The following is a 13,323-nucleotide window of genomic DNA, read 5'->3' as shown; positions in this document are numbered from 1 at the left end:
TTATTTCTGAGTTGCCAGAAATACATCCAAGGAAAAGGCTGCCCAGGCTCTGCTCTGGCTACTGAATAGAGGCAGCTGAAGTCTTTCTTTGAGTACCCATCTTGCAAATACTGGTGGCTACAGTACCTACTAGTAGTCCGTGCCTGGCAAACATGTGAATGCCATTGGAGCTTAACCTCCTCAGTGACATAGTGCTTTTGAAATGGTGATTTTAGTTCCAAAGTCATGGACTTGTCTTTGAAAATATTTTCTTTCTTAGACTTCTGTTGAAAAATGTATGGTACTCACTGCTACCCTTGACTGTAACTGTTTACATCATTGGGCCCTATGTTATGGACACTATAACATTGTGGGAAGAAATATGTAAAAAACAAAACAAAACCAAAAACAACCCCAAAACAGGTTTTTTGAATATTAAAAGTTCTCTAGGCCAAGTTCTCTATTCTAGTGGGGACTCACGCACCTCAGAGACACATCTTGAGATTGAGACAGTGTGAACTGCTGGTTTGAAAACAAGTAGGAAATTGCAGAGGAAACATAAACACTGAGACTTTATTTACTTATTTATTTTTTTTAATTTATTTATTTATTTTTGAGATGAGAAAACTTGTACACTAATAAATTTTAATAGCTCTTAACATCTGTGGTGCCATATAGTGTTATATATATGGTTTAGTGGTGTCTGCTTTATATATTACCTCTAGAATTTTGGGAGACTTCCATAAATAAACAGGCTACTTGCAATTGAGACGAACACAATTGTTTTTCTTTCAAATAAGTCATACTTTTACAAAGAAAACTGTAAATTTGAATCTCAAGCAATAGTCAGAAATTTGTTTTATTTATTTTTAATGTTAAGTAGTGCTGTTAATAATGAATATTTGTTTTAATCCTGATTCAAATTCATTGTGATCTGGTTTTTGCAAAATGCCTAATTTGTGTTTCATTTTCTCTCTCTTTTTCTCTATCTCTTTATCTCTTTCCCCCTTTTCAACAGTCCTGGTACCTGGGCTAGCTTGGTTCCTTTTCAAGTATCAAACAGGACACCAATCCTGCCGACAAATGTCCCAAATTATGGTTTGAACATAATTGGAGAGCCTTTCCTTCAAGCAGAAACAAGTAACTGAGGGAAAAAAAAAATAAAAGAAAAAATAGAAAAAGGAAAAAAAGGAAGACGGGATGAGAGAAAAAACTGAAGAAAGAAAAAAAAATAGACCAGCAATTGCAGCACTTACAATCACTAATTCCCTTATGGTTAAAACTGAAATGACACACAAAGGGTCGATGGTATTTCACTGATGGGTAGAATGCAGCCCCTGCTAAGTAGCCTTTGTTATATGAAGTCCGCTGGGAAATAGATGTTCTGTCTCTGACAATATATTTTAACTGACTTTCTAGATGCCTTAATATTTGCATGATAAGCTAGTTTTATTGGTTTAGTATTCTTGTTGTTTACGCATGGGATCACTATTCCTGGTTATCTCACAAAACAAAGGCTAAGCAGCAGCAACAGAGCTGCAGGAGGACAAGGGCTGTGAGCCAGCCATTTTCTCAACACTCTGATTTCTAAATGTTTTAAAAATACGCTCTGTAGCCTTTAGTTATCAGTATGGATTTATTAAACTTTGGCCCTTAACTCAGCCTTTTCTAGTGTGTTACCCAGTTTGAAATTTTCAATCAGAATGAACACACGGGCTCTATGTAAGAAATGCCTCTATGTAGGTAAAAGTGTTATCTTTTCATGCAACAGTAAAAAGAAAATGAAAAAAACAACAACAAAAAAAAACAACCCACACGAACTTTTTCCACTAAAGAAACACTTACAGAGGCAAGTGCAATTTAAAAATCATATCTAAGGGGTCATCATTATAAGTCCTTCAGCCCTTGGACTCTAAATTGAGGGGATTAAAAAAAAAAAAAATTAAAAATTGCTTTGAACAAATTTATTTTTCCCCTCAGTTTTTGAGGGCATTAAAAGGCATTACATCAAGACAAATCATGTCCTTGAGAAAAAGAAATCAATGAAAACACAGCACTTATGTTGGTTTAGCTGCTGCCTCCATAGAGGGGTAGGATTTATTTATTTAAAGTTACTGGTTGCATCAAGAACCCATAGGGTTTATATTTTTCTGTATAATCTGCATCATAGAGACAAAGAGATAGGCAAATCCATGCCACAAGGGCAAAGCTTACTGTTTACAAACTGGTAATACCAGGATGGGGATAAGATTTTATTTAAATAATGCACTCTTAAAGTCTAGTTACAGGGTGCTGAAAACTTGCATGGTGCTTTCAGAAGTTAGCCTTGTTCAACAGATTTCACATATTGACAGAAATATAATGTGCATGGGCAGACATTTTGCCTCTATGTCTCCTAAAAAATAATCAATTAAAATACTCTTTCCAGTAATCCTGATTTGCACGAAGATATAATGTCCACATTACGTGCCTTGCCTTGAAATCTAAAAAATGGAAAAAAAAAAAACACACAAAAAAACAAATAAAAAAACACAAAAACACACACAAAAAAAAATTGACATCACTACACTTGTTTTGCTGCATTTATTATCATTTTAAATCTTTACCATTTTTATGACAAAATATTTTGTACTCCAGATGGGAAAAAAGTGTGACATCATGGATTTTTTTAGACAGCTATATCTTTATCTCACATTTATAAAGCATATCATGGCTGTGTATAGTTGCCGCTTAAGAATTGTAATCGACCAGCAATATTTTCAGTATTTTGGTGTTTTTTCTATTAACCTTCCATGTTTTTCATCTTCCAATTAATATTGGGGGGAGGGGATTCAAATTTATACGAATTATGCAATACCAAGTTTTGCCTATGTAGGTAGTGCTTTTAGCTGTATTGGTTATTGTAGGTAAGTACACAGATTTAAAAGAAAAAAAAAATTAATGTATGCTTTTTTTGTTTGTTTTAATTGACCAAAGTGGGTACTGCTATTTTTGCAGTGTGATGAGGTCCTTTTATGTACTGAGAGATGGACGGGGATTTTTTTTTATACATATATATATATTCTGGGGTGGGTGGGGATGATTTTTAACACTTTACAGTGTAGCTGTGAAGCAGTGCACCCTTAGCCAGGCAAGGGCTGCAAAGCGACTGTTCTGCCTACTGTGACAAACTTTCAAATCGGTTCCCTCTTTTAACTTTCCACCTGGGGTGCAAGCTGAAATCATTTCTGGATTTAAAAAATAAATAATGAATTCCGTTGGAGGCAGACTTGACTTGAGGAGATTGTTGTACTTCAAATTTCAAGAGAGACAGAGAGAGAGAGACAGGGAAAGGCAGACAGAGAGAGCAGGAGGTCCAGACCCACAGTGAGATGAAGCCTTTCCCACTCTGGCTACTACATCCTAAAGTGTTCATGTAAGAAGATGTTTTTAACTTAGAATAGAAAGACATTTGCTTTGTCTAGGAAATGTGTGTAGAGGGCCAAAATCTTTGCTGGCATAACTCCACTGACTTCAGTTGACTCGAGTTGTTCCTGCAGAGAATTTGCCTCCCTTAGTTGGCTTGACTCGTAAATATTCCTTTTTATTTTATTTTATGATATTTTTCCCCTACATCAAAACTATTTTTTTTAAGTTTTTTAACACACAGCATCTGAGTTCCAATCTTCAGCCTGCTCAGACTGCATCAGACTTTTCTCATGTCTTCTCATACAGCAGATCAGATGGAGAGCTCTGCGCTATAGTAGGAAAGGAGCTTCCAAATGGGTGTAATTAGACTGTGGTGTAAATAAAAGTGCATTTCCAGTAAAATCAGAACTTACAGATTAGTAGTAAGCCTGCTGTTGGAGACATATTATACACTGGGGGATGCTTGTTACATATGGCTCAAGATAGGTGACTTTTCCTTAAAAGCACATCCATTTTTAAGGTGAAAACAAAAATGGAATAGACTTGAAATGGGATACCCTGGTGGGACAGTTCAGCCCTGTGTGGTTGTCTCCGCTTTTCAGAGGTTTGCTTATTGTGGAGCAGCTCCAGCAAGAGCTGCCCCATGGAGTGCTAGGTACCAGCAGACCTCATCGTTAGGCCAGCATGTGGCTGCTAGTGAGGTGGTGGTGGCGGCACATCCCCTTGTCTCCAGCAGGACACTGCAGGAGAAACATGCATAGGCAGGGCATGGAAGGATACCGAGACAGAAGCTGTAGAAAAGCAAATCCTGAAAATTTACCTATAGCTAAGCTGGAAAAAAAAAATCCAAATCAAAAATCAACTTTACATGGCTCTTTTTCTGAGCTCTATAGTAAGTGAAATAATTCCCTAAGTACATGGCTATTAAGACTAGCTGAAATGTAGTTGACACACTCAGAGCATACTCAGGCTCTGGCCTGGTAACATTAACTATGTTATTGCCCTTTCTGCTTGCCACTGATATTGAGCAGTTCAGGAGCTCAGGTCTGCCCGTGCTCTGTCCTTGTCCCTTGGTCATTAGCAGAGTGTCCCCCTTAAGGTTTTAATAGCACACCAGAATGAAACTGAAGCAAGTTCAGACTTTGAACTTGCGGGATAGTCAAAAGAATGATTACCTTTGTAGGAAGAAGGATGCCCTTAACTGAGCTTTTCTATTTCTGACCTCTTGTATGAAAACATTGAATTTACAGATGCAATATGTTTAAAAGCAAACTCCTTTCATGTGAATGAATTGGTTTTGTTATACAATTGTTTTTTTTTTTTTTTTTAAAAATGTCTCTCTGATAGAAAATTCTGGTTTGAAGAAACTTCTCATTTTTTTATTTTTTATTTTTTTATTTTTTATTTTTTTTAATTATTTATTTATTTTTTAAGCTTAGCAGTCAAATGATTAAGATAACATTGAGAACTCAAATCCAGTCTCTGGCCTCCTCCTTCACCAGGAAGTGTATTCTGACTAAATCAAGCCACCCCGTTCTATGTGCACTGTTCTGCCTTTATTAAGTTGCTTTGCAGCCCTGGCCTCATGGCTGTGCCACTGAAGTGTGTTCCCCCTGGAGTGACATGAACGTTTGAGGCTTGACTAAGGAAAAAAAAAAAAAGGCAGTGAAGGAGACTGTACATAAAGACATGGCAAAAATATTAAATATAGCAATATAGTTGTGGGGTGAAGTTCAGGTGGGCAGCTCCACTGAAAATATGTGAATGAATTTGTGAAGCTGCAAGTAGCGAGAAGAAAGGAGGATCTTCTGAATGAACCGCCTACCTTGTAGACAGTAATTTGTACACTGTATAGTTTTGTTAAGATTTTTTTTTTTTAATTAAAATACCCTTGTTTGTAAAGCTAACTTTTAACAATTATAATGGAAATATATGTCATTTCCATTTTTAAAGTAAACAAGAATATTCCTTGTTTGGAAACTGGACTTGGGTTAAAACTCTCCAGTTTTAATTTATGTGTTAAAAAAATAAATAAATAAAATCTGTCCATGTTAGCAGTTATTTCACAGATTCCTGTGCTTGAAAAGCATAGGTTACTAATCCTTTAAAAATGTAAATGGAGAAAAGTTATATTTTATGAAGGTTATTTTGTTGTATTTAGTATTGGAAAAGTTGGTTTTCAGAGCATTTCAAAATGTTGGAAGCACCACTGTCTTTTTATTAGTATATATGGCCTTTAGCAAAAGTTTTTGTGATTGTTACATGATGGTATTTAAGATTAGGTTCACAGAGCAATTCAGGATAGGCAGAGAATAAAAACAGTACTTATGTCTCACATAGCTGTGTCCTCAGGGAGCAGAATTTTGGATTTGCAACTTTTAGCTTCATAAGGACTTAATGAACGAGATTGCACAAGGACATACTCAGCTGTGACACCGGAGTGTGTTCTGTACCTAAATCTAAATTATATTTACTGTGTGAGATTATGAAGGCTGCAGAAAGTTATCCCATATTCAGTGTACAGTATTCACATTTGATGAAACAACTCTCTAATGTTGCTGGCAGTAAGGTCCCAAGCATGACATTCAATATAGTTTATATGATTCTGTCAAGGTCTTTTGTTAACGTTAACCAGCTGCATGCTCCTGGACTTTCTTATTGGGTTTCTATAGAAAACTTAAGAAAAAAAAAAAAAAAAAAAAGAACAGAAAAAAAGAAAAAAAGAGTAAAATTGTATGCAGGCTAATAAAATTAAACAGGAAAAGCTCAAAATCGAATGTTCTACTCCACACTGAAGGAGCTGAAAACTGTCTCCTTCTTATTTGCACTTTCTGCTAGTTTCCCCTGTTTTTTCTAATTCCTCAAAATTGTGTGGGTGTGGTGGAGCACTGCAGTTGGAGGATAACACGGACCACTGATTTTGTCCTTTAACCCTGCACAATGACCTTTGCATCAGCCAAACTTATTGCCATGACAACTCTTTGTACTGTTTCCACGCCACAGCTCTGTTGGTCACATTGTTAATAGTAAAGGGGACAAGTTGGGAGACGGTCAATTTTTACATTTTTTGTTGCAATTTTTTCTTCAATGGTTGTAAGTTTTTTTTTTTTTTTTTATAATGAAAGGGTTCACTACTTATTACTCTTTAGAAATATCTGTGTGTTGCAATTCAAATGTATGTTGAATTTGTGAAAAGGTCTTCAGTGCCACTAGCATTGTGATATCCTAGAATAAGCCTTTCATACTTTTATTGCATGATACAGTAACAGTAAAACAAAAGGTGGCCTAAATACATGGAAAGCAGTGTGAGCTAATGACACTAAAGCCAGTCTTTGTATTACTGTATTTTTGACAGAAATGGTTTTGAAAACTGTGCTACAGGGACTGATGTGGCAAATGTATCTCTATATGCAGAAAGAAGGTTTTTAAGAAGTATGGCTTATTATGCATTCTTCATTGAGGGCATTGAAGTTGCATGGACTGATAAAAGTTGATGCAAAATGAGAAAGAAACAAAAACCAGCAAAATGTTTACCAAAAAAAAACTCAAACAAATGAGCAGTGCCTGTTCAATTTCACAGTCTCTGTTGAGTTCAGTTGTAAATATGTTTCAGATAACATTTTCTTCTTCTTCTTCAAAAAAAAAATCTCTACAACATTGTAGAATGTGAGGGGTTCCTCAAGTCCCAGACATAGGCTTCTCAAGAGCTTCATTAGATTATGTCTTCATCAAGCTGTTAATTTGTGCTTATATCATATAGAACTTTTAGCAAACTGGGCAGAGGCACCCCATCTCAATGATATTTCTCTGAGAACAACTTTTGTAGGGCTGTGTGTTTCTTTAGATACATTTAGTACAACTGTAGGTGACAAGTAGTCAGTTATTGCTTGCTAGCTACACACCAGGGTTGATCCATTTTAAAACTTTTGGCATTTTTCCCCATACTGTAGGCCATAAATCCTGAAGGTTACATTTTAATTAAAAAGTAGGTGCGTGCGCAATGTTTGTGTAACGAACCTTCACTTATGGGATGCATTACAGTACAACTACTTAATTTTGGAACTAAGGCCCTCTGGCATCAGACTTGCTTTTAGCCTGAGTGTTAACAAAGGTTTTTATTGTGCCTGGTTGGAGGATAATAATGTTCTTTTTGGTACTTTTTTTTTCCTTCTTCTTCTTTTTTAGGTTACAAATGAACTCAACTGCCACAAGTTTTAAACTGGTGTAAATCAAGCTTGACTTAATGTGATTGTTACTGTTATATCCAGCCTATACTGCTAGCAGCTGCTCATACTGCAGTCAATTACTGGAAGCGGATATATTTCCTATGCAAAAACTGTTTAAACAATAAAAATGAGCTATGCTACAGGCCCTGGTCTCATGTTTTCTTTTCTATCTCTCAGAATGGTAATAGCAATATTTTAGAAACTAACCTTACGCCTCATACCCTGACAGCATGGCACAACTTAAGAAGTTCTGTGTATACTTAGGTTAGATTTAACATATCTGTTTGCATAGATAGATATTGACTTAGTGGTTATGCTGAAAAAAAGGAAGACAACAGTAGCAAAGAGATAGAATCCAATAATCATCTCAATTAAAAAGCTAATAGTTAGTTTTTGTCAGAATGTTTTACCAACCCAAGTAATTATACAGGTGACCTGAACTGCTTCTCTTGCACTGTAATATTGAGCATGATCAGGAGACCTTTTTTTTGTTTCAAAGTATCATAGACTTGTGAGAGACAATTCGTAAATCTTCAATTTCTTTGCAGTCTTCATGAATACACTTTTGTTAAATACAGATAGCAACATTCAAACTTCCCAAAATTCTTTGCATTTTTCCGTATTTCAGTAAACTTTGTTTTGGGCCAAAGTCTTTGAAAATTGCAAAAGAAGAATTCTGTTTCATAAGTGTGAATAGGGGATGCTTCACTCAGCTTGTGTTCCTAGAAATACATTGTTTTCATCTTACCCAATTGGGAACCCATATTCCAGTAGTATTAGTCATTAAGCACTATGAATATGTTCAGGAGATGACTGACTGGACCACAGTATAAGGACTAAAATTAGATTATATAAAAACCCTTAAATTTGGCTGCAAAGTGAAGCTAAACAACTCTCCAACTACTTTGATTAAAATATTCTACATGTTCGAGAGCATAAGCTTTATCCAGTTTTGACCATTAGTATGCAAAATGTGATACCATTGTTTATTAAATGAGCTACTTTATATGCAAATGTTTTATGTATAAACCTGGAAAACAAATTGTAAGGCACTGAAAAGTTAGGAATTCTACCAATTTGTACTGCTAAAGTTCACTTTAATGCTGTTATTTAGATGTGGTTTTGAAGATTATATTAAGGACATCAGGTGCCATGTCCAAAACTACAGAACAGAAAACTTTCCTGCATAACTCACAGATGCTTCACAGCCAGAGCTGCAATAGCATGCTGAAGATATTGCAGTGTCTTGCCCCAGAACACCACGATCCAAGGAGCTGGGAGGAGAGCACACAAAGACCATGACTTGCAATTCCATAGTGAGGGTGTGCTGAGCAGGAAAGCTCTTGGTTCAGAACTTTTTACTTTCTTATTTGCTAAGAGTCTGAGATGAAGTGGACAAACAATCCATGCACTGTTGTTCAATCAATCAATTAATTAATTAATTTACTCCAGTGTTATTTTTGTATGCTTTCCCATTAGCTTAAAAATGAGAACGGAAAAAGAACAGAAATCTTGCCACCATATTTTAATGCATGGGTAAGGAACAAAGTAGAAATGTGCAGTTCCACCTCACAGTATTTTGTCCCTTTAAGTCATTACATGATCTTTGCTGCATATGGGTTTATTTTTGAGTATTATTTTTCTTTGTGTTCTGATTACTAAGCTAAGTTTGCACACTATACCTGTTGCTCAATCAGCTCCTGTCTGGGTATCCAAAGAGCAAAGCTGAAAACAAAACAAACGTACTCTCTGCATCTTGCTTGTGAGTTTGGGCCCACTGGCTTCCATTTCCCTGGGGATGAAAGCACTTAGTACTGGGGAACCCTGTGGAGTGGTTAGAATCTGAGTCACATTTGTGAGTGTCTATGAAAAGAAGGTTACTGAATGCTCAGGACTGAATGAAATTTTGTCTTCACTTCACTGAAGGAACAAAAGGCTCATCACTGCTATCCAGGTAACTCTCACACTCCTCACATCTCCACTTAAAAGATCAGCAGCCTTTAATATTTCTGGTAAGGTAACTGCAGGATTGTTTTATACATGGCATGTCTATGTCACCTTCAGGAATAGCAGAACTGTGCCCACTGAGACTTAACTACAACATAAGCAAACACTCAGGCAAACTATTGGCATTGTTGGCCAAATTTTGACAGATGCAGGCAGGTTCTAGCAATAGGGACTTCTGCCTACATTTCACTCTAGAAGAGCTATCCTACTTCTGCCTACCAGATCTCTCTCTTTGGAGCATCTATTGATAGTTTCCTTAAGTTTCTTGTCTGAGATCAGCCACTACTACGAAACTCGTTATATGGAAATATTGATTGACTGAGCCGCTGAGAGCTGTAAAGATCTGCCCAAAGCTGTGCAAGAATTCAAGTATGTCAAACTGAATTTACCTTCTATGACATTCACTATTACATAGCACCCTGCTCCACTTTTTGCACTCACCCCAGAATATCAGCGTGTTCTCCAGACAAAGAATGGAGTGAACCAATTTACAGGGCATTACTTGCAAAATATGGAGCTTTAAACATATGGGCGATGGTGATGACAACAGTCCATCTCAAGCTTGACTTGCATTTGACTTCTGCGCATGCTGCTATGCAGGACCAGAGCAGAACCTACTGCTTAAAAAGGGGGTGGTGGAGGGTAAACCTGCTCCTCTAGGAGTCTGATCTGAAGCCATTGGGGTCAATGAAATCTTTCAGATGTTTTTTTAATTTTATTTATTTACTATTATTATTTTTAAGAGTGATTGGACCAGGCCCACATTGCTGCCAAAGCACCTTAATTTAGGTGAATGTGGGTTTCCAGGTCTTAACGTGTGTGTTGTTGTTGTTGTTGTTTTAAAGTGGGTGCCTAGGGGTGAAAGGAGGTGTTCAAAGCAGAACATAACTGTTTCTGCTTGCTAAGCTGATGTTCACTACTAAAACAATGGTCTCCATTGACTATATTTAGCTGCACTGCAGGCTGCCAAAACCAGCACACATTGCTGTGGGCAGACAAGCAAGGAAGTCTAACACACAGCGGGACTGGAGCAGGGATAAAAGCTGTATTTCCCCAAAACTGATAATTCAAGCATTGCAGCCCTGTGAGGCTGGAACCATATCAACTGTAAGCAGCTGTCTATTCAACTTTCGAAAACTCTCTGATCAGATAATTACTGATGTTTCAAGAAACAAACTGTGCCCCCAGTTAGACCCCTGAAATGCCTCTGAATTCAAAGAGGTCACGCAAAGGTAAGTGAGGGCTTTAGTACTTAAACACTTTTCAGACATAATTCTGGTTGTAAAACACTTCTGTCCTAAATTATTGGAGACTGAAATATTTCCCTCAGTGTAATTTTCCTCAGCAGTATATTGAAAACTGTCACAATTACTTACAGTGGATCTCTTTCATAGCTCAGAAAACTTGGACCCGTGAAAAACGCTCAGAAGCTGAGCACATTTTTCTATTTCATGGAGATAAGAACAACAAGATAAGGGTTTGGGCTTAGGTGTGTTTCTTTGTTTTAGGTAGATCGATCTCCCTGCCCATCTTTCAAAATAATGTGATGACAGAATTCACTTTATACATAATATCTGAGATGCCTTATGTATGCTGGTTTGTGTTGGTTTTGAATAGGAGAGGAGGACACATACCACAATAGCTATAAAATATACTTAGTAATAAGAAAATAAATATAACATGATACCCTACATAGTCATCAGGTCAAGTCTTGTAAAGGTTCTTTGGAGACTAATGAGCATGACAGGACCAAGTGCCAGTGTGAGCGTCAGCATAGTGAGGAGCTTCCTATTAACCTTCTGTAAACGATTCAGAGTTGTCTGTGAAGCTGTATACCTTAGTTTGTCCATGCCATGTACACACAAGTGTCAATACAAACTTCCAGGGTTCCTGTGGCTAGAGTCACAGTGACTGAGATAGAGTGTGTAAGCTGTCCTGGAGCCTCCCTGGTACTGCAGAGTTATGCACTTAGTGGGTTGCACATGAATAGCATTATTGGTAAAAGTGGGTTAAGGTTGTTAATGAACCAGCTATAACACCACGCAGACACAAGCATACTGATCATTTTTCAGAGTGCTAGTTCTGCATTCGGAGTGTGGTTTAGCAAACAGTAGCCTGCCTGTTGATGAGGTGACTTTCCCTTATTTATGCTCTATAGTTATATGAGCATTGCTTTTCTAAGTCACCAGTCAAACCCTTTTTCGCTGTGAAATAAAAAGAAAAAGCATTCATGATTACATGATTCCATCACCTTTCCTGCTGAGCCCACGCAACTACTTCTGAATACTTTTGGACTAAATTTGTCTAATATTCAGTCTCTCCTGCAGTTCCTTGTTTCACACACTTTTTTTTTTCTTTTTCTTTTCCTTTTCCTTTTCCTTTTCCTTTTCCTTTTTCTTTTCCTTTTGCTTTTCCTTTTCCCTTTTTTTTTTTTTCCCCTTTGCATTGGGTTCTCCAGTATATTATTCTAATCTTCAGGATTATAGCAAGCAATCTTTTTTCTACTTTCTCCTTACATTGTTGCTGAAGCACAATTTCTGTAGAGCAGTAGCTATTCCAGGGTACCATTGCATCGGGAGCCTGTCTTCAGCCTGACTTGAATTTAGCTGACCAGGAGAGGTTGGACATGCTGAGATCTTTTTTTCCTGTCCAAGAGAAGACCTGGCCTGTGAGAAAAATTATTCCAGAAGGATTCAGTTATCTCAGAATTACAGTTTCAGGTCAAGGTATGTGTTCTGCCACGGTTACACTTAACGCCAGTCTTTAACAGTGGTTACTATATAAATAACAGCTGAGGGTTTGAGGTAGCTGTATAGGTGGCTTGTAGGACTTAGGGTGTTTTGTGCTGAAGAGGCAGCCAAACTGCTGATAAGATTGCAGGTGGAAATGGTTTCACTTCTACATGTTTGGTCCAGGGGTGCAATGAGAGGGAGAAGGACTTCACAAACATTGTTGATTAATGCTCGTAAACAAAACCTCTCTGAGGGGGCCTTGTTAGACACGGCTAGAGGAATGGGTCCAATGTCTACTGATCTTTCCTGGCAGTATCTGGCAAGGTAAAAATTACTATAGGGTGAGCACATTATAAGGTGAAATTAAGCTTCTGACTATATTTGTCTAGCACTGACAGTAAAATTGTGTATGGGGAATAAGTTACAAAAATTAAGGAAGGACTGGTACTCAAGGGCAATGTTACCTTGAAGCAGCAGGCTGTTCCCTTGGACGGGCATTGCCTTGGAGCCAGGCTCAATGCTCCAGCCACTGCTGCAGGTGACCAGTCTCCCAGGGTGAGAGAACAGAGGTGAGAGCTGGGCTGAGGAGCTCGCACCAGGATGGGCTTGCTTTCTGTGCCTGGCAGAGTTCCTCAGTGGCTGCTGCTGTGTCTGGCATTACGTTGTTGTACCACAAACTCTGCAGGTGATTAAAAAAATACTGAAAGCAGTCTGTGAGAAAAAGCTTCATCACTGTCCTCTCCCTCCACCTTTTTTTAGTGACTCCAAACTGATATGCTCTGCCCATGGTCTTGCCTGCCTCTCTTCAGGTAAACCAATGACACCTGTCCAGTGTAGAGATATTTGAGGAAGAATAAAAAATCTGCCTTAAAAATACCTGGCCACATCCCAGAGGGCAGGGATCAACCCAGAATCATTTTCAATAACTCTTAGCGAAGCACAGAGCATGGTGCTGGAGGTTATAAAGTTCA

General features: G+C 37.6%; 1 protein-coding gene across 6 annotated transcripts in view; it reads left to right on the top strand.

Moving 5' to 3' along the window:
* The window catches only part of LOC118259827 (nuclear factor 1 B-type), a 57,622-nt gene extending 55,261 nt beyond the window's left edge, over positions 1-2,361 (top strand). For all 6 annotated transcript variants that reach the window (XM_035569619.2, XM_035569614.2, XM_035569613.2 and 3 more), the window contains one exon: positions 998-2,361. In XM_035569619.2, the coding sequence (XP_035425512.1) occupies positions 998-1,127 (130 nt within the window). In that variant the 3' untranslated portion in view covers positions 1,128-2,361. The remainder of the gene's footprint in view (positions 1-997) is intronic.
* Positions 2,362-13,323: the final 10,962 nt, after the last annotated feature.

Source organism: Cygnus atratus, chromosome Z (assembly GCF_013377495.2).
Source record: "Cygnus atratus isolate AKBS03 ecotype Queensland, Australia chromosome Z, CAtr_DNAZoo_HiC_assembly, whole genome shotgun sequence".
Lineage (NCBI taxonomy): Eukaryota > Metazoa > Chordata > Aves > Anseriformes > Anatidae > Cygnus > Cygnus atratus.
This window is presented reverse-complemented; position numbering and strand designations above follow the sequence as displayed.